The 19,931-nt window shown below is 46.2% G+C and overlaps 1 protein-coding gene across 1 annotated transcript; it reads left to right on the forward strand.

Moving 5' to 3' along the window:
- The first annotated feature begins 7,468 nt into the window (after positions 1 to 7,468).
- Positions 7,469 to 17,574, forward strand: LOC142488218 (N-myc protein-like). Its single transcript, XM_075588590.1, has 4 exons — positions 7,469 to 8,282; positions 10,358 to 10,499; positions 15,741 to 16,023; positions 16,727 to 17,574. The coding sequence occupies exons 1-4, from the start codon at positions 7,471 to 7,473 to the stop codon at positions 17,215 to 17,217; spliced, it is 1,728 nt and encodes a 575-aa protein (XP_075444705.1). The 5' UTR covers positions 7,469 to 7,470; the 3' UTR covers positions 17,218 to 17,574.
- The last annotated feature ends 2,357 nt before the right edge of the window (positions 17,575 to 19,931 follow it).

Here is a 19,931-nt window from a genome sequence, read left to right on the forward strand (position 1 = left end):
CCAAAATCTATTGTCTTTCTTGATCTCCTCTTGACAGTGGATGAAAACTATGACATTCAAGCCGATGTGCATTTCAAGCAGATTTCTTGTAATATGTTACTTGGAAGCCAGTAGTAACCATCACAGGAAATGGCTATAAAACATACCTTATGGTCAGTTCAATCAATTAAAAAGTAATTGTTCTCTGGAAATTAACTTTGAGAAGCAATCACTTGTTTTAAAAAAAAAAACACATTTATTGCAAAATAATATGATAAAGTTCTGGTTGAGAAGTCATTCCTTAGAGCTAAATCACTTGATAGAGTAGCTCTTCTTTCTAGTAACAAAGAGAAAAATATAAGGTAAAAATAAATCAATAATCTGCCTAACAATACCAAGTCCAATGATTTTTCATCTGCCGTTATCACCAGATTCAATCAATCTGAATCTGGGATAACGGGTGTACTTGGAAAACATTGGAATATTCTGGTCTGTGATCCTGTTTTAAAAGGTTATATTCCTGAGTCACGTAGTGTCATCTTTCAAAAAGCGAAGTGTTCAAAACATTATAGCGCCCAGTAAAGTCAAGGCCATTAATCAATGTCCAGATCACATAAATAGCATCTCACAAAAAGATGAGAACTAAGAGAAAACAACCCCAATGGAGAGCACTCAATCACTCTATGATCACAGGTACAGCGCTAAGTGGAGACATATAATGGAAATGTATGATGGATGAGGAGTGAAAATATTTGCCTCTTGCCTAAACTCCTTGAACGTCTTGTATTCTCTCGTTTGCTCCATTTTCTCAACACCTATTCTCTCCTAGACCCTCTACAATCTGGCTTCAGCGCTGCTCACTCCACGGAAACAGCCCTCACTAAAATAACTGACGACCTCCATGCTGCCAAAGACAGAGGTCATTACGCTCTGCTCATATTACTCGACCTCTCTGCAGCATTTGACACCATGGACCACCCTCTTCTCCTTCACATTCTCCATACTCTTTGTATTCGGAACAAAGCTCTATCCTGGATCTCATCCTACCTCTCCCATCGTACTTTCAGTGTCTCTTCTGCTAACACTTCCTCCTCCTCTATTGATCTCTCTGTGGGGGTACCCCAGGGCTCTGACCTGGGACCTCTTCTCTTTTCTCTGTACACACTCTCTCTAGGTGACCTAATAACATCTTTTGGGTTTAATTATCACCTCTATGCTGACGACACACACAAATATACTTTTCAATACCCGACCTTACACCTGCTGTACAAACCAATGTTTCTGAATGTCTCTCTGCTATATCATCCTGGATGGCCCTCCGCCGCCTTAAACTCAACATGGCTAAAACAGAGCTCCTCATACTTCTTCCCAAACCTGGCCCTACTACCTCCTTCCACATTACTGTTGGAACTACGATCATTCACCCAGTAACCCAAGCACGCTGCCTAGGGGTCACACTCGACTCCTCTCTCACATTCGTCCCTCACATTCAAAACATTTCTAAAACCTGTCGCTTTTTTCTCTGCAATATAACAAAGATACACCCTTTCCTCTGTTGCTCGACTGCTAAAACTCTGACTCAGGCCCTCATTCTCTCCCGTCTTGATTACTGTAACCTCCTGCTGTCTGGCTTTCCTGCCTCTCACCTGTCTCCACTACAATCTATCCTAAACGCTGCTGCCAGAATCACTCTACTCTTTCCTAGATCTGTCTCAGCATCTCCCCTCATGAAATCCCTCTCCTGGCTTCCGATCAAATCCCGCTCACACTCCATTCTTCTCCTCACTTTTAAAGCTTTACACTCTTCTGCCCCTCCTTACATCTCAGCCCTAATTTCTCGTTATGCACTATCCAGACTCTTGCGTTCTTCTCAAGGATGTCTTCTTTCTACCCCCTTTGTATCTAAAGCCCTCTCCCGCCTTAAACCCTTTTCACTGACTGCCCCACACCTCTGGAATGCCCTTCCCCTCAGTACCTGACTAGCACCCTCTCTATCCACCTTTAAGACCCCCCTTAAGACACACTTGCTTAAAGAAGCATATGAGTAGCACTGTGGATATTCTGAACACATGATACATAAAGCTTGGCCTCCTGCAGACGCACTTACCAGAACTCCCTCCTACTGTCTGTGTACGTTCTCCCTACCTACCAATTAGACTGTAAGCTCCTTGGGGCAGGGACTCCTCTTCCTTAATGTTACTTTTATGTCTAAAGCACTTATTCCCATGCTCTGTTCTTTATTTGATTACCACATGTATTACTACTGTGAAGCGCTATGTACATTAATGGAGCTATATAAATAAAGACATACAATACAAAACACTTTATTGGGAGTAGTACTCAAATAAAATAGAACGCTAAAGAGTCCAAGTATATGAGACTCAAATATGAGCCAAAAAGACAGCGAAATATTAAAATCCAACCGGATACAGGGCATAAATCATACCAATATTACTACACTCCTAAGGGAGATAGTTGTCCCAGTATATCACTGTATTGGTGGTACAGCTATATGTATCCTACTTACAGCTTGAGGTCAGGATGGAAAGGCCACTGTGATAGATGTATACTCAGCTGATGCTAATGGTGGCTACCTCATGCGTGTAGATCAGTAATGATAAGACAGGCTATAAGAGTAGGTGGCTAGGTATGTGATATAGTGGGCCAATCAGTGTACTTCGGCACTGAGTATAGATAACACTGTGTCTTTAGATACGCATATGATGGTCTGGATAAGGGTTCAGTCTAGGTTTGACTGATCCGAAATCTCAATCTGACCATTTGGTGATTGAGTGCTCTTCATTGGGGTTCTGTTTTCTCTTAGTTCTCATTATATCTTCAACCCTGATTGCAGCACCATCACCTTCTTACCTACCTAGCAGTAGCGAGGTGTTCCCTACCCCTCCCCCAGTCCCCTTCCCTTAAGTTCGTGGTCTCACAAAAAAGAGCCAACTATATATGTGGTCAAATTAGATGTCTCACGTGCCAATTTTTGGACACCAAAAAAAAGAGTTCAGTTGTCATTCTAGTGGTGACTTTTTCAGTGAAGGTGTGTATTTAATGTAGAACCGAATATGTTGTATACCTCATAACTTGTGGATGTGGCCTGGGGTATGTTGGATGCACCATGCGTCCTCTCCATATTCGTTTTTTGGAGCATAGATGGAGCATCCTTTCTGGGGCTCAGACGCATCTTGTCCCCAAACATTTTTACAAGGTAGATAATAAAGACATTGCCTCTTTAAAAATTATGTGTCTTGAATATGTCCCTGTATTGAGTTCTGGGGGCAAAAGGTTTGGCACCCTGTGCAGACAAGAAACGTACTAGATATTCAGGTTAAAAATCTAGATGCCGGATGGACTAAATAAGTGTCTAGACACTGGTAATAATCATTTCAAATGATCACAACACAAATATTTTTGCACACATTTGTCCTTTAATAGACACACATTTATTTCTCATCTTAAGATTTTTTTTTAATATCATTTTTATTTTCATACACTATTGCACAAATATATAATATCACATCTATTCACTTTCACAATAAATAAAAATTATTTCAATAAACACATTAAAATTCACTATTAATTATTTCTAATATATTTTCATCGCCAATATAAATGATTTTCTGTGTTATTAAAGTTAATAATATATATATTCACATTACACAATATACATGAACACCATCAAATAAACATGTTCACGAATCTATGTGCCTGGACACCTTAGTCTCCTCATCAATTGTTTTTCTCACCCTGAACATCCAGGGCACGCTGTTCCTTTACATTGCAGATATGTGTTCCTCGTTTCAGCTCTCTGTCTTTATTTTAACATGTCTGTATCCTATTGTTACACATTTTTATAATTTATTTATTTTATTTGCAAAGATTTTCTTGGTTTATTTTCTTGTTTTGTGCTTTTTATCTATTGCTGTATACATTTTAATAGTTGATCCAATTACTCACTTGAATGCACATGCATGATCCTGATTAATCTAACTGCAATTAGGCAAGGTGTGTATATATACATGGACTCGTGCACCCCTATGCTATAGTCCCCTGAGTAATTCGCAGACAGCTTGCTGGTACCCCTAAAATACACAGAATTATTAGCTATTCTATAGATTGAAACTCTGGAAATGGAGAACCAATAATAGTTTTGTTTACTGGATTCCACCACCACAGCAGTGGTGAACTACCAGTTGTTCCGCCTATTGAGGCTCTATCAGATGTTTTATCTGCTGTATAATGACGTTATAGGTATTTTTGTTTTTAAACGCTCCTTCTACAGTGTTCCCCAAGTAGCTGACAACCTCCCAGAATCCCTTGCCGCAGTGAAAGCACTGTATGGAGATGAGACATGGCCCATCCAGGAAAGTGGAGAACCCCAAAAACTGGTATAAAGCAAAAGAGAATTCGGTTTTGCTAAGGAACCTTCATCAGGATCATGAAAGTTTATGTAGACCAAACCCATACACTCAATCCCCCCCACTCTCAATTACCCCCTCACACTTTTTGAACCCCTCCTCCCCACTCATTAACCCTCACATTCAATCATCCCTCCTCCCCACACTCAATAACACCTCCATCCACACACTCAATTGCCCTCCTCTCCAGGTTCAATGACCCCTTTCCCCCCAATACACACCATCATGCAGTCCTTGTACAATACAAGGAAACCCTTCCCCGTGTGCATGATAAAGAGCAGGGATCTCTGAGCCTGGAGCCTACAGGGGGATAAGCAGCAGACTTCTAGCAGGAGGCAGAGTGAGGGCTTCTCTCTTCTTCTCTCTTCTTCTCTCTCTCTTCTTCTCTCTTCTTCTCTCTTCTTCTCTCATGTGGGAGGGGTGGGTCTTGTCCCTCCCCTTGTCCCTCCCCCTCTCCCTCCCCTTGTCCCTCCCCCTCTCCCGGGTGTGTCACTTATTAATAATATGGAACAGACTGCTTTATTAGGTGTTTACACAGCAGCATTTGACCTGCAGAGATCCCACCTGAACACGGGATCTGGGCTGCAGATGTATCACGCGTGTTTCACAGTCAGGTAAACACGCATTTTTGGTGTGTTCATTACTTTTTATTCCAGTAAAAGAGAAGCACATGCATTTGGTGTAACTGTTGCAGTCTTGCATGTGCATATGTGTTTGGGACGTCTAGCTGGGTATTACGAATCCAATATGGATACCTTATTATTACGTTTCTAAATGTATTATTTTGTATATGCACCCATGTCATGTACAAGCCGCAGGATCACTCAGGTCTGACTGGGTGGGAATTGCAATGATTGCTTTGAGCCCTTCCCTGCACAGAAGAAACTTCCATCTACTTTTTGTCTGCAGACTCAAACTCGATGCACCCTCTGCCTGCCGATCCAACCCCCAAACTCGATGCACCCTCTGCCTGCCGATCCAACCCCCAAACTCAATGCACCCTCTGCCTGCAGATCCAACCCCCAAACTCAATGCACCCTCTGCCTGCAGATCCAATGCCCAAACTCAATGCACCCTCTGCCTGCAGAACCAACCCCCAAACTCAATGCACCCTCTGCCTGCAGATCCAACCCCCAAACTCAATGCACCCTCTGCCTGCAGATCCAACCCCCAAACTCAATGCACCCTCTGCCTGCAGATCCAACCCCCAAACTCAATGCACCCTCTGCCTGCAGATCCAACCCCCAAACTCAATGCACCCTCTGCCTGCAGATCCAACCCCCAAACTCAATGCACCCTCTGCCTGCAGATCCAACCCCCAAACTCAATGCACCCTCTGCCTGCAGATCCAACCCCCAAACTCAATGCACCCTCTGCCTGCAGATCCAACCCCCAAACTCAATGCACCCTCTGCCTGCAGATCCAACCCCCAAACTCCATGCACCCTCTGCCTGCAGATCCAACCCCAAACTCCATGCACCCTCTGCCTGCAGATCCAACCCCCAAACTAAATGCACCCTCTGCCTGCATACCCAACCCCAAACTCGATGCACCCTCTGCCTGCAGACCCAACCCCAAACTCGATGCACCCTCTGCCTGCAGACCCAACCCCAAACTCGATGCACCCTCTGCCTGCAGATCCAACCCCCAAACTAAATGCACCCTCTGCCTGCAGACCCAACCCCAAACTCAATGCACCCTCTGCCTGCAGATCCAACCCCAAACTCAATGCACCCTCTGCTTGCAGATCCAACCCTCAAACTCAATGCACCCTCTGCCTGCAGATCAAACCCCGAGCTCCATGCACACATTAACAAACTCTTGCAAATCCAAATCTAAACTCCATGCATATACACCAACTGCAGATCCAACCCCCAAACTTCATGCACTCTGCCTGCAGATCCAACCCCCAAACTTCATGCACTCTGCCTGCAGATCCAACCCCAAACTCCATGCACCCTCTGCCTGCAGATCCAACCCCAAACTCCATGCACCCTCTGCCTGCAGATCCACCCCCAAACTCCATGTACCCTCTGCCTGTAGATCCAAACCCTAAGCTCAATGCACACAAACAAGCTCTTGCAAATCCAAATATAAACTCCATGCATATACACCCCCTGCAGATCCAAACCCAAACTCCATGCCCATGCACCCCCCTGCAGAGCCAACCGCAAACTCCATGCCCATACACCCCACCCCTGCAGAGCCAACCGCAAACTCAATGCATCCTCTGCCTGCAGATCCAACCCCCAAACTCAATGCACCCTCTGCCTGCAGATCCAACCCCCAAACTTAATGCACCCTGTGCCTGCAGATCCAACCCCAAACTCAATGCACCTTCTGCCTGCAGATCCAACCCCAAACTCCATGCACCCCCTGCCTGCAGATCCAAACCCAAACTCCATGCACCCTCTGCCTGCAGATACAAACCCCAAACTCAATACACACACAAACTCCTGCAAACCCAAACTCCATGAACCCACCCCCTGCAGATCTACACCCAAACTCCATGCACACACCTGCAGAACCAAGCCCAGACTCAATGCGCACACACCCCTGCAGATCCAAACTCCATGCACACAACCCCCCCCCCGCAGATCAAAACTCCATGCACACACTCCCCTGCAGATACAAACCCAAACTCCATGCACACCCCTGGCAGATTCAAACTCCATGCATCCTCTACCTGCATAACCAAGGCCAAACTCCATGCACACACACACAAACCCCTGCAGACCCATCTCCTTGTTGATCCAGACCTAAACTCAATACACACACTCCTGCAGATGCAAACCCAATGCACATACACAAACCCTGCAGATTCAAACTCCATGCACACAAACAAGACCATTAAACTACATGCCTCATCTTCATTCTAAACTGCTGATTTTTGATCTGCATCCCAAAGACACATCAGAGACACCAGATCTCTCCTCCTCTTTGCTCTGCACTTCTCCAGCATTGTCATTTCTGACTGTGGTCCCTCTTTCTGTTTCAGATTGTGGGTGGCTGTATCTTCTGCATCACTCCCAAATTAAGCTCCTGCATTATATATATCAGAAAGATGTCTTGGGTGGTGAGTAATAACTCGGACGTGGAATTTGAATCCTTGCAGCCCTGCTTTTACCCGGACGAGGATGATTTTTATTTGTGTAGCCCGGACTCTGATCTCCCGGGGGAGGACATATGGAAGAAGTTTGAGCTGGTCCCAACACATTCTCTCTCCCTGAGCTCGGCCAGACTTCAGAGTGGTCCACTCTCTCCCTGCCAGGGGTCACTGCTGGAGTATGGGTTACACAGGGATGGGAATGCCTTGGACTGGGCTTCTGAGCGTCTGCTGTTGCCCCCCGAGGCTGACCTGCTGGGGGTCTCTGGTTGGGCTTTGCTGCAGGGCACGGAGCTGGGGTGGTCCCCCAGCAACCTCATGTCCAACATCATCCAGGATTGCATGTGGAGCGGCACCTCTGCAATGGGGAGGCAGGAGAGCGCATTAATTGAGAAGTTGAGCAAGGCTGCAGGGACCATGAAGTGTGCAACCCCCAGCCAACCGGGCACCACCACTGCCAGCATGGTGCCAGGGCGAATAGAGGTCATGAGCAACCCCACCTCTCACAGCGTGGACCCGGTCGTGGTCTTCCCGTTCCCAGTCAACAAAGGAGAGAGCTGCAGAGGAACCCAGGGAGGTTCTGTTACTGCCAGGGGTGCGACCTCTCCTCCCTGCACATCTCCAACTGCACCGTCCTCTGCTGCACCAGCCAGGAACAGCACCCAGTGCTGTAGGACCAGCACCAGCTCTGAGTATGAGAGCCACAGTGACTCTGGTAAATATTCAACATTCATACTTCATGCTAACTGGGCCAGACTGGAAGATAGTGGGTCAGTTTGGTACTGTGACTTAACCTCCATTTTTTTTTTTTGTTTTTTGTTTTTTTTTTAGGGGTGGTGGGAATTCACACTGCAGAATTGACACACAATCCCAATTTCTGTAATTTTTAAATAAGTTGTTTTTTTCCCCCTTCACTGTTCCACCTGGGAATCAGCTGTGGCACCCTTTTAAATTAATGGCAGTTCTTATTAGTAGTTCCCTGATGCAAAACATACAGTAACAGTGACAAAAGTACTAAAGAAGGTAACATTGTTATCATTTTATATGATACCAACATGAATTCAGATCTGTTGTTACCATGTTATTATTAATGACACTCTAACGCACTGGTATGTTTTGGGATGCTGAATGATGCTGGGGGGGAAAGCTATGGCCAATGATTGTAAAGGATCATTGTGTTTCAGGTTTCCTGGTGCTAATTGTCACTCAGCCTTAGAAATTATTATATTTCCTTAATGATTATAGGTTATAGTTTTCACATAGATATAGGATTTTGCTGATTCTCTTGGGCTTATCTGTTGTTATGTCAGGGGAGCGCAAACTTTTTTCCCGGCATCCCCCTGCCGGTAGTTCCTCTCTCTCCGCCGACGATGACGTCGACGACTTCATAAACTGTAACTCAACCCACTTGGTGTGTCTGATTACTTGTGCCTGTGGATATCAATATGTGGGCCGCACTAAAAGGTGTCTGAAAGTGCGGATCCAAGAGCACATCAGAAATATCACAGGTGGGTAATGAGAAGCACAGTTTATCCCGTCATTTCGCGTTGCATCACAATAAAGATCCCTTTACATTGATGTTAAAAGGCATTAAGGTTGTTCCCAGAGAAAGAAGAGGAGGAGACAGTTAAGAATCTCCCCGATCAGGAGACATTCTGGATCTATAAACTTAACTCTCTCTCCCCCAAAGGGTTAAACGAAGACATAGACATCTGGTCCCTTTATTGAAGTTAGATGTATTTATATATCTGTATTTATACCTTTAACAGGTTATACTGCTGGGCTCTCTTTCTCTTCTCCATTGATCCTTGGATGTATTTGTTTTATATGATATGTTGCTTTTATATGTATGTTGCATTTTTAATTTGTTGTCGTTTATTTTCACAGCCTTCTTCTATATTGCTATCTTTATTGGTACATATTTTTATACTTTATACAGTATATTCATTTTTTTTTAAATTAAAATGTTTAAGTGATTTAGTGTTTACTTGATGTGAATCATGTTTACAGCTGCTTGGCACTTTTCTGCAAGTCAAGGATTGGTCTGTCATAACTGGGTGACTGACCAATCATATTAGAATGGTGGGTATATATTGGACATGCTCGTTCTGTTTTTGCAATCCCTGATGAAGTGGCGATTCAGCTACCAAACGCATTGGATTGTGCCAAGGAGCTTCAAGTTGTTTTTTGTAATACCGGGGACTTTAATTATTGCCCCCACTTGAGTTCGACATACTTTTGTGTTATTTTAAGCTCGTGAGTCACGCTGATAGACGGAGAGTCCATGTGACGTTAGTAGAGGCCATCTGTTAGCCTCGGCGCTTGTGTGCCACGTGATTCGGTGCTCTTGCTATACTGTATCCAGAGAGGCAGTCGGCGAGTGTGTTTTCCATTTTGGGAGTGCTCCATCGCCCCCACTCCTACACACTGAGGCCAAGAGTCATCTGGTGAGACTGGTAATCCGGGTGACGTCATCTTCGGTCGTCCATTGATCCCGGTAGCTTGATGTCACGTGACTGTGTGCTCTCAACACATTGAGTGCAGAGAGGCTGAAGGAGAGTGTGCTGTATTTCCATTCTGGGACTTAACTACCAGCTCTCTATTTCCATGATCAGCTGTTGGGAGAGGACTGTACTACCACCTACCACTGAGGGAGAGTGACCCAGACGATACCAACTGTACCTTGGGTCCCGGTTCCAGGGTGTGGTAACATCTACTGTGCCCTATACTATGCCTGCTTGTTTATAATCTGATGTACGCAGGACCTTTAATTTTATTAATACATATTTATGTTTCATTCTTCATGATGAGCGTTGTGTGCTGTGTTTTTTCTTTATCAATAAAGGAGAGAGCTGCAGAAGAACCCAGGGAGGTTCTGTTACTGCCAGGGGTGCGACCTCTTCTCCCTGCACATCTCCAACCGCACCATCCTCTGCTGCACCAGCCAGGAACAGCACCCAGTGCTGCAGGATCAGCGCCAGCTCGGAGTATGAGAGCCACAGTAACTCCGGTAAATATCCAACATTCATACTTCATGCTAACTGGGCCAGACTGGAAGATAGTGAGTCAGTTTGGTACTGTGACTTAACCTCCATTTTTAATTTTTTTTTAGGGGTGGTGGGGATTCACACTGCAGAATTGACACACAATCCCAATTTCTGTCATCTTACTATATATTTCTGAAAGCACTGTATGTATGTATGTTTCCCCTGTGTGTTCCCTGTCCCTAGCGGCAATCTCATTGGTCCCCTGGCCCGCCCGCCCCTGCACACCTCTCATTGGCCTCACACACTCACACCACTGCTTCAGGCTCCCTTGGCCCGCCCCCGCACACCTCTCATTGGCCTCACACACTCACACCACTGCTTCAGGCCCCCTTGCAGCTCACCTTCCCCCCTCCCGGTGGCCGTCACTCTCCCCCGTCACCCGGACCGCAGCTCACCTTCCCCCCCCCCCCCCGGACAGGCCCCGCACCTTCCCCCCTCCCGGTGGCCGTCACTCTCCCCCGTCACACGGACAGGCCCTGTACCTTCCCTGCTGCACGTTTCCCGGCGGCTCGCGCTCACAGGTGCAGAGAGGGGGCGCGTGCGCAGCGCTCCCTGGACGGGAGGAGGGAGAGCAGAGAAGGGCCAGGCGCTCGACAATCGGAGGCGCGCGGGAGAGAGGAGCGGTGCTGTGAGTCCTGGCAGAGGTGAGGGGGCTTTGTGTGTGCGTGGGCGGAGGGGGGGACAGTGTGTGTGGGACACCGTGTGTGTGGGGGGGGGAGAGACAGTGTGTGTGTGGGGGAGGGGGGACAGTGTGTGTGGGGGAGGGGGGGACAGTGTGTGTGTAGGGGACGGGGGACAGTGTGTGTATGTGTGTGTGAGGGGTGGAACAGTGTGTGTGTGGGGGGGGACAGTGTGTGGGGGAGGAGAGGGGGGGACAGTGTGTGTGGGACACTGTGTGTGTGTGTGGGGGGGGAGGGACAGTGTGTGTGGGGGGGGAGGGACAGTGTGTGTGGGGGGGAGGGACACTGTGTGGGGGAGGGCGGGGACAGTGTGTCTGGGGGGAGGGACAGTGTGTGTGTGTGTGAGGGGGGGGACTGTGTGTGGGGGAGGGGGGACAGTGTGTGTGGGGGAGGGGGGACAGTGTGTGTGGGGGAGGGGGGACAGTGTGTGTGGGGGAGGGGGGGGCAGTGTGACTCCAGGGCAACGCCCGGTCTCTCAGCTAGTTTTAAATAGTTCCCCCCCCCCTTTCTTTTCCACATGGGAATAAGCTGTGGCACACTTTTAAATTAATGGAAATTCTTATTAGTAGTTCCCTAATGCAAAACATACAGTAACAGTGACAAAAGTACTAAAGAAGATAACATTGTTATCATGTTTTATATGATACCTCTATGAATTCAGATCTGTTGTTACCATGTTATTATTTGGACACTGTAACGCCTCACTGGTATATTTTGGGATGCTGGGGGGGAAAGCTATGGCTAATGAGTGTAAATGATCTTTGTATTTCAGGTTTCCTGGTGCTAATTGTCACTCAGCCTTAGAAATGATTATATTTCCTTAATGATTATAGGTTATAGTTTTAACATAGATATAGGATTTTGCTGATTCTCTTGGGCTTATCTGTTGAGTTATGTCAGGGGAGCGCCCTGCCGGTAGTTCCTCTCTCTCCGCACCCCCTCCCCCTCTTACCTCGGCTCCAGCGTCTGTGCCATGATGTTGACGTAACATGACCTTGGTTGCCATGGCGACACGTCACATGACCTTGGTTGCCATGGCGACACGTCTAAGAAGCCGCCGGAGCCAAGGTAAGTGCAGTTTACAGAGGCCTTCGCCGCTTCCCTGGCACTTAATTTAAGTGAATTCGGGAAGAGTGCTGGGCCTCTGTAAACCCCGCAGACAGTCTCGCGCCCCCCAGTTTGGGTTATGTGTTGGTTTGTTGATGTATGTTTGTGTTGGGGTAGAGTTATATTAGCTGCATCTTCCCTGGGCACTGAAAAGTAACTACCTCCCTCTAGATCAGGCCCGTCAAACTCAGAATAGCCTAGGGGACAATTCTTAAGTCTGACTGCAAGACTTGGGCCGCACCAGATTTTTTTATAACACACGCGTAAACATTTTTCTTGAGGTTTTTTACCTTATTAAAATACGTAAACGTTGCTGGTATCTCTCTTCCTTCCCCCACAAACACATTCATTCTCTTCTCTTTTCCTCTCTCTTCCTCTCTCTCACATACATACTGTCGCGGCCGCCTTTATTCTAAAGGTTACCGGGATAAATGCGGGGCTTTTCTCGGATTTGAATCGGAGTTTCCCGCGTGGCGGCCGCTTCAGCAGATAAGCGCTAATGGCGCTTATCATTGAAAGCGCCCGAGGCGCGGGAAACCCACGGATACAGCCGATTTAGGCTAAAGGTGGCCGCCACTGTACATACATCTGCCGCTCTTTCCCACAATAGCCCCAAACAAGCCCCCCCCACATCTTACCTTGAGGGTGCCGTGTAGTGTTTTTTTCCAGCGCGCAGCAGCGGAGGAGAGAGCAGACAGGGAAGAAGGTGAGGGGTGGTGGGGGGGAAGGGAGAGGAGGAGACCACCGGGGGATGGAGGGGGGGAGAGAGGCCACCAGCGGAGGGGGAGGAGGCGAGCGGGGAGGGGATTTCCCGGCAGCAACTTCCAGCACTCGCCGGGCCCTGCTCTAGGTTTTACACTGTAACACACATGCAGATATCATCACATCTTTCATCCTTTCCTCAACAACAGTTTTCAGAATTCACGGGGAACGTTTGTTGAAATATACAAGTGAAGGTGATAATATAAGGCGCAAAACAATAGAGTGCTCACTGTTCTTAAAGTGAAAAACAACAAAATAGATGAGGTATTTATACTATAAATGTGAAATACAAATGAAAAAGGTACCCTCTGGTAGGGCCTGTCTCCACGGGTCCAAAATCGTCAGAATGTATTCTCACAGTCCAGGGGGAGCATGTAAACACGTAGAACAGACCATGTGATATACTTGCTTGAATGTCCCTACAAATTGCAATATGTGGGCAAAACAATAAGACCCATAAAAATCAGGATTAATGAACATTTAAGTAGTATTTAAACGTAAACTTGTCACACACAGTTTATTTAACCATTTTGGGGAATTGCATCAGGGTGACCCAACGGGTCTTGCGTTTCTGGCTATTGAACCCGTCTTGCAACACTGGAGAGGTGGGGACAGGGCTTTGGAATTGCTACGCAGGGAAACATTCTGGATCCATAAGTGGAGAACCCTGAGTCCAAGGGGGCTAAACATGGAGATAGACATGTTTATTTAAAAAAGGGAACAATGTCACATAATATGATGTCCTTAACAACTCTCTCCTCCTTTCTCTCTCCCCCATTCCTTCATCACTGTGCCTGTTAGGTTAAATTGTCTTTTTACTATGTATAATATTTTGAAACACCATGTATAAATCTACTGTCACTGTAGCTCTAGTTTAGATAGCTGCACTCCCAATGTCATTCATGTCATTTATATTATTGATAGGTATCTTGTTAAATGTCAATGAGATCGTTTGTATTGGACATATTATTGTACAAACCTTTCTGATCACCCGGTTATCTCCCTAACTCTTATTATATGTGAGTTTTAAACCTTACAGGTTTATATTTTGATACACAATTATTGAACGTATTAATTATATTTCCTCTGAATATATACTGATGGGACTACCCCTCAAATAACACATGGACGTTTTTTGTATGATCTAGCTTGTTGATCATACATATAACATCATTATAAGTAGCATTAATTATGGTATACATCATCATACAGGTGTTATAAGTCTGTGCAATTTTCTGTATATAGAAAATTGCACAGACTTATAACACCTGCACGATGATGTATACCATAATTAATAATGCTACTTATAATGATGTTATATGTATGATCAACAAGCTAGATCATACAAAAAATGTCCATATGTTATTTGAGGGGTAGTCCCATTCAGTATATATTCAGAGGAAATATAATTAATACGTTCAATAATTGTTATATATATATATTTTCTCTCTTTTATTATTTCCATATTTTAATACACATATATGTTTGTTTTATTTATCCTCTGAGCCCGAATATACAGATTTTATAAAATTTGTTACCCAGTAAGATAGCACAATCAGCGAGTGTGTTATTAATGAATAATTAGCATGATAGTATATAAACCAATAGGATAGGCTTGGGCGGCACACTCCTGATAAAGCCGTGATTGGGCGAAACACGTAGAGTGGCCGGTCCTATCCTTGAGCATAGAAACACAGAAGCAAGTGGAGGAAGCAGGAGAGAGGCTGCAGACTAACAGCTCACCCACAGAAGCCCAGCGAGTGACGTCATTCTTGGGGGACAGAGCGGGAGGCAGCAAGCAGTTACCACCGGCTTGCTGGGAACTGACCCAGGATCTTGATCCGAGACCGGAAGAACGCTCAGAAGAGGCGGGTTGGTGAGCAGTGTGATGCGCAGTCTCCTCTTAACACTTGCGAGTGTGATGTGCCTTTTTAATATTGATTCTTTGTAAGTGCGTTTTTTAAACATCTTAATATAAAGTTTTATTTACATACTGATCTGTGCTATGGAGCTATCCCTCCTTTACTGAGGTACACCCATTCACCACTACTGAGTGACAGCGTGTCCTGAGTACCACAGCATATGTGCCCATATTGCACTTTAATCCTGTGAGTAAGCATACATTAGAGCCAAGATTTCCGCCTGTGATTTGCCCATATTGCACTTTAATCCTGTGAGTAGGCATACATTAGAGCTAAGATTTCCGCCTGTGATTTACCCATTCATGCCATTCTACTGCACGTAACGTTTGTGGCAGTCATTGAAAACATTCCGTAGTCCCAGTCACGCTGCATGTTTCACGTGCTGTGCAATTGGTAATTGGTACAACCTGGGGCCCATTCACACCCTCGTGAGCCACCTCCTCTATTCTCTCCCATCTCCCTGTGTTTCTCACATTCTCCCCAACCTCCACTATCACTTAAATACCCCCCTCTCATTTAATCACACTCCTTCAATCCCCCCCTCCTCACACTGGCCACACACACACACTTCCCTCCCACCTCCCTCCCACACACACACACACACACACACGGAATATAACACACGCCAAATGCAACACATATACACAAAATGCAACACACTCTCTTACCTTGCTTGAAGTCTGAGGCCGCCGGGTTCTGGCTCTCCCCAGCTCATGCGGACCTTTCTCCCATGCCGGGCCTCTCTGCTGCGGCCTGCCTTTCTTTCCCACACCAGGTCTCTCTCCCACCATTACGGCCTGATGCTGGCCCCAGCCGAAAATCTGGGCAAGCTTCTGCCAGGCACTGGCGAGGGAGAGGCAGGACCGCAGGAGCTGGGGAAAGCCGGGGCCCAACTTCCAGCGGCGATCCGCCAAGCCCACCGCAGCCGGGCCTGGGAAAGCTCTCCCAGCCCTCCCCCCTGGATACCACAGTACATATCTATCGCATTGAAAGGTATGTCCATTCCTTTCTAGTTATAGACGTCTATTAACTCGATAGACAGCTGACACCTCCATATCTTCCGGACACCAAGAGTTATTTTTCTTTGACCATAGTGATACAACTCATACTGAGAAATACTGTATAGGAGGCCGTCTGCATTGATGTATTAAGCTTTGAGTGAGGAAGCACTTCTTCCCGACAGCTGTTTTCTTGTCTTCACATTTTTACCCGCTGTAACTTTTATATAATGTGTCAGTAATCCAAACCCCCTGCCTTCAAGGGGGCTAGAAATCTGAGCAGTAACACATTTTGCCTAAGAACAAATACAACGATGGCCTGGGTTTCCAGTCACCAGGGGTTACTCATTAAGTTATGATGGTGTTGCTCGGCATTGGGAGTTCCCTTGCGCTGATCTGCACGGTTTTAATAAATATCGCCCAGAGTCAGACGATTTGTAGAGTTTGTGTATTTTTGCCCAAGTAAATCTTCAGTTTGTGTAGCTAGCTGTACCCTTTGTGTCACTGTTTGATCCACTTTAGTGGGGTATTGACATATACATGATACTTTTTATGTTATTTAGAAATTCTACATTCTGTACATTTCAATATTAGATTAACTTCTTGGTGAAGTTAATAATGGAAAAAAAAATATCTATATGTACACTTCATTGTACCCAGCACAATAAATAGCATTTTACTTTTTGTCCCTTGTTTAGAAGAGGCGGTGAAGAAGGAGGAGGAAGAAGAAGAAGTTGATGGCACAGTGGAGAAGAGATGCACTTCCTCCAATAACCCAGGTACATCTCTCACAATTACTTTACTCCCTAAAAACTCAAATGCAGCCTTCGGAAAGACTGCTCAGAACAAATCGATTCTCAAGCAATGTGCCCCTGCTCACCAACAACACAATTACGCGGTTCTCTCGCCATACGTGAAACCGGACAAGGTAGCCTCAGCTCAGAAAAAGCACACGGTACTGGAACGCCAGCGACGCAATAATTTGACAACACGCCTCCTCACGTTGAAACACAACGTACCAGAACTTGTTAACAACGACAAAGCAGCAAACGCTTTCATCCTGAAAAAAGCCACTGAATACATTCATTCTCTTCAGGCCGACAACCAGAAATTGTTACAGGCTAAAGAGAAATTGCAAGCCAGACAGCAACGGTTGCTTAAGAAATTAAAACACACATGGACTTGCTAAATGTTTTGGAGAGTCCGGGACACACTGACACTTTACACGTGTATTGATTCTTTAAGACAAGACAAGCTACTTGATGTTATGAATGTTGGGTTCAATTCAACCCACTCAGCAGTTGAAAAGACTTATTTAAAAAATTTTTTTTTTTTTTTTCTGGTTTCAGAACAACTGGCTGATGTTTCAAGCAGTTGAATTGATTGCCAAATTATTTACAGTGCTCTTATGTTATGTTTTTTCTTTAATGTTGTGAACATTTATTTTGAGCTGCTGATTTACACCCACATGTTTGCATCATGCTTTTATTTTTCTTTATGGTGCTCAGATTGTAACTGATGTTACTTTAGGGGTTAGCACTTGACCTCTGGGGACATTCCATTCAAACACTTGCCTTTTTGTACATTTCTTGGGCTACTGTATGCGGGGCAGCTCTATCTACCAATAATAGACTAGAAGTTCATACCTATGCTCCTCAAACATTGAAGTGCTTGTTTTGTATACAAATATCTTAATTTCTTGTTATGTACCATACTAATTCTTACATTGCCTGTATACCTAGTATGAAGCTGATGCATAACTACATTTGGTACTTATATTTTCATCAGTCGTGAAAGTTGAATAGTTATTACTTTATCACTTTTTTTTTAACTAAGAACTTTTGTATTATCTATGCATGTTTCTTCTTGTTAATGTATTTGTTCATGTTTGTTGCATTGAACTGGATATCTTCACCGTTCTGTGTTTCATTTCTTTTTATATTTAGTGCTGCGTTTTACAGCACGTTGAAATACCTCATGTTTATGAAAATAAATACCAATAAAATGATCGCTGTGCTTTATCAATTGAAACCCTGCAGGAGAAGGAAACAGGCTGCACATAAATATACCTGTCACTATATGTATTCCAATGTTATATGGCGTGTGTGTGTGTGTGTGATATATAACGGTGAAGGGAATGCAGCAGTGGCACAGCTGGACAGGTGCGGGTCCCTGGGCAACCATTTTTTTTTCAGGGCACTATTATGAGTGTTTAAAACCAGAGACAGAACATGAAACACAGACAGAGCTCAGTGCACATCCAATGACACCTATACACAGTACAAGTCCATATATATATATCCAGTGGTTGACAAATCACCAAAAAATCTACTCGCCACACAAAAAAATCTACTCGCCACCTAGTACCAAACGTGTGCTGCTTGGGCCAATATTTACTCGCCCGGGGGTTAAATCCACTCGCCCGGGACGAGCAAATGTATAGGTTTGTCGAACACTGTATATATCTTTTGAATAAAATGGTCTATGCAACTAATTTTGACAGATTTTATTATAAATCATTCTTCCTGGTAATGTACAGGTCATTAAGAATTTATATTAGTGTTAGGTACCCTTGAGATGTGGTCTGCCGTGTAGGGGCTCAAGGGCTTACAACACTTTGGCCAAAGAGTTAAACTAAAAGACCATTTTATTTAAAAAAAAAAAAATATATATATGTGTGTGTGTGTGTGTGTGTGTGTGTGTATATATATATATATATATATATACACAGTGTTCGACAATTCACGCCTGTGACGGGTGGATTTTGGCCGCTGGCGAGTAGTTGCTGCGGCTCTATGAATTCCCCTGCTCGCGCCAATTTTTTATTTTTTTTTAATAAATAAATAAATAATCCCCCTCCCTGATTGGGTTAACACGGGGAAGAGGGCCGGCAGGCAGCGCTGGGTTAGCCCCCTTTCCCCGATCTCCTCTCCCTCCTGATCTCCTCCCTGCCCTGGGGTGTCCGTCACCTGGGATGCGGGGAGGGTTGTGTTGCGCGGCTGTGCACATGGGTGGGGTGGTTGTGGTTCCCGCTCCCATGCGGCCCTTTCCCGTGTGCTGCCCGCTCCCGTGCGGTCCCCTCCCGTGTGCTGCCCCCTCCCGTGTGCTGTCCGCTCCCGTGTGCTGCCCCCTCCCTTGTGCTGTCCGCTCCCGTGTGCTGCCCCCTCCCGTGTGCTGCCCGCTCCCGTGTGCTGCCCCCTCCCGTGTGCTGTCCGCTCCCGTGTGCTGCCCCCTCCCGTGTGCTGCCCCCTCCCGTGTGCTGCCCCCTCCCGTTTGGCCCGCTCCATGTGCTGCCCCCCTCCCGTTTGGCCCGCTCCATGTGCTGCCCCCCTCCCGTTTGGCCCGCTCCATGTGCTGCCCCCTCCCGTTTGGCCCGCTCCATGTGCTGCCCCCCTCCCGTTTGGCCCGCTCCATGTGCTGCCCCCCTCCCGTTTGGCCCGCTCCATGTGCTGCCCCCCTCCCGTTTGGCCTGCTCCAGTGCTTGCACGGGGTGGAAGGCTTCCCCTGTCCCCCTCCACAAACGCGACCAAGAGCCAGGAGCAAGATGGCCGACACTGCTCCGTGAGGGAGGGAGAGGTGCCTGTGTTCCTCCGGAGCTGACACCGGCTCAGGGGAACCCTGAGAAGAGGCATCATCTGCTCCGGAGAAACGGGGTGAGTGATGTCATCAGCCCACCAACATTTAAAGCACCACTCACTGTGTGTGTGTGTGTCTACCCAGTCAGTCACCCACCCACCCAGTCAGCCAGTCACCTACCCACCCAGTCAGCCAGTCACCTACCCACCCAGTCTGTCACCCACCCAGTCAGTCACCTACCCACTTAGTCAGTCTGTCACCTACCCACCCAGTCAGTCACCTACCCACCCAGTCAGTCACCTACCCACCCAGTCAGTCAGTCACCCA

The sequence above is a fragment of the Ascaphus truei genome, chromosome 2 (assembly GCF_040206685.1).
Source record: "Ascaphus truei isolate aAscTru1 chromosome 2, aAscTru1.hap1, whole genome shotgun sequence".
In the NCBI taxonomy this organism is placed as follows: Eukaryota; Metazoa; Chordata; class Amphibia; order Anura; family Ascaphidae; genus Ascaphus; species Ascaphus truei.

Bases quoted from the DNA above. Each gene is read 5' to 3' on its own strand.
- LOC142488218 (XM_075588590.1), top strand. From the start codon at position 7,471: ATGTCTTGGGTGGTGAGTAATAACTCGGACGTGGAATTTGAATCCTTG. The intron at 10,500-15,740 runs GTATGAGAGCCA...GGCTCTCCCCAG, and splicing joins AGGATCAGCGCCAGCTCGGA to CTCATGCGGACCTTTCTCCC. The intron at 16,024-16,726 runs GTATGTCCATTC...TCCCTTGTTTAG, and splicing joins CATATCTATCGCATTGAAAG to AAGAGGCGGTGAAGAAGGAG.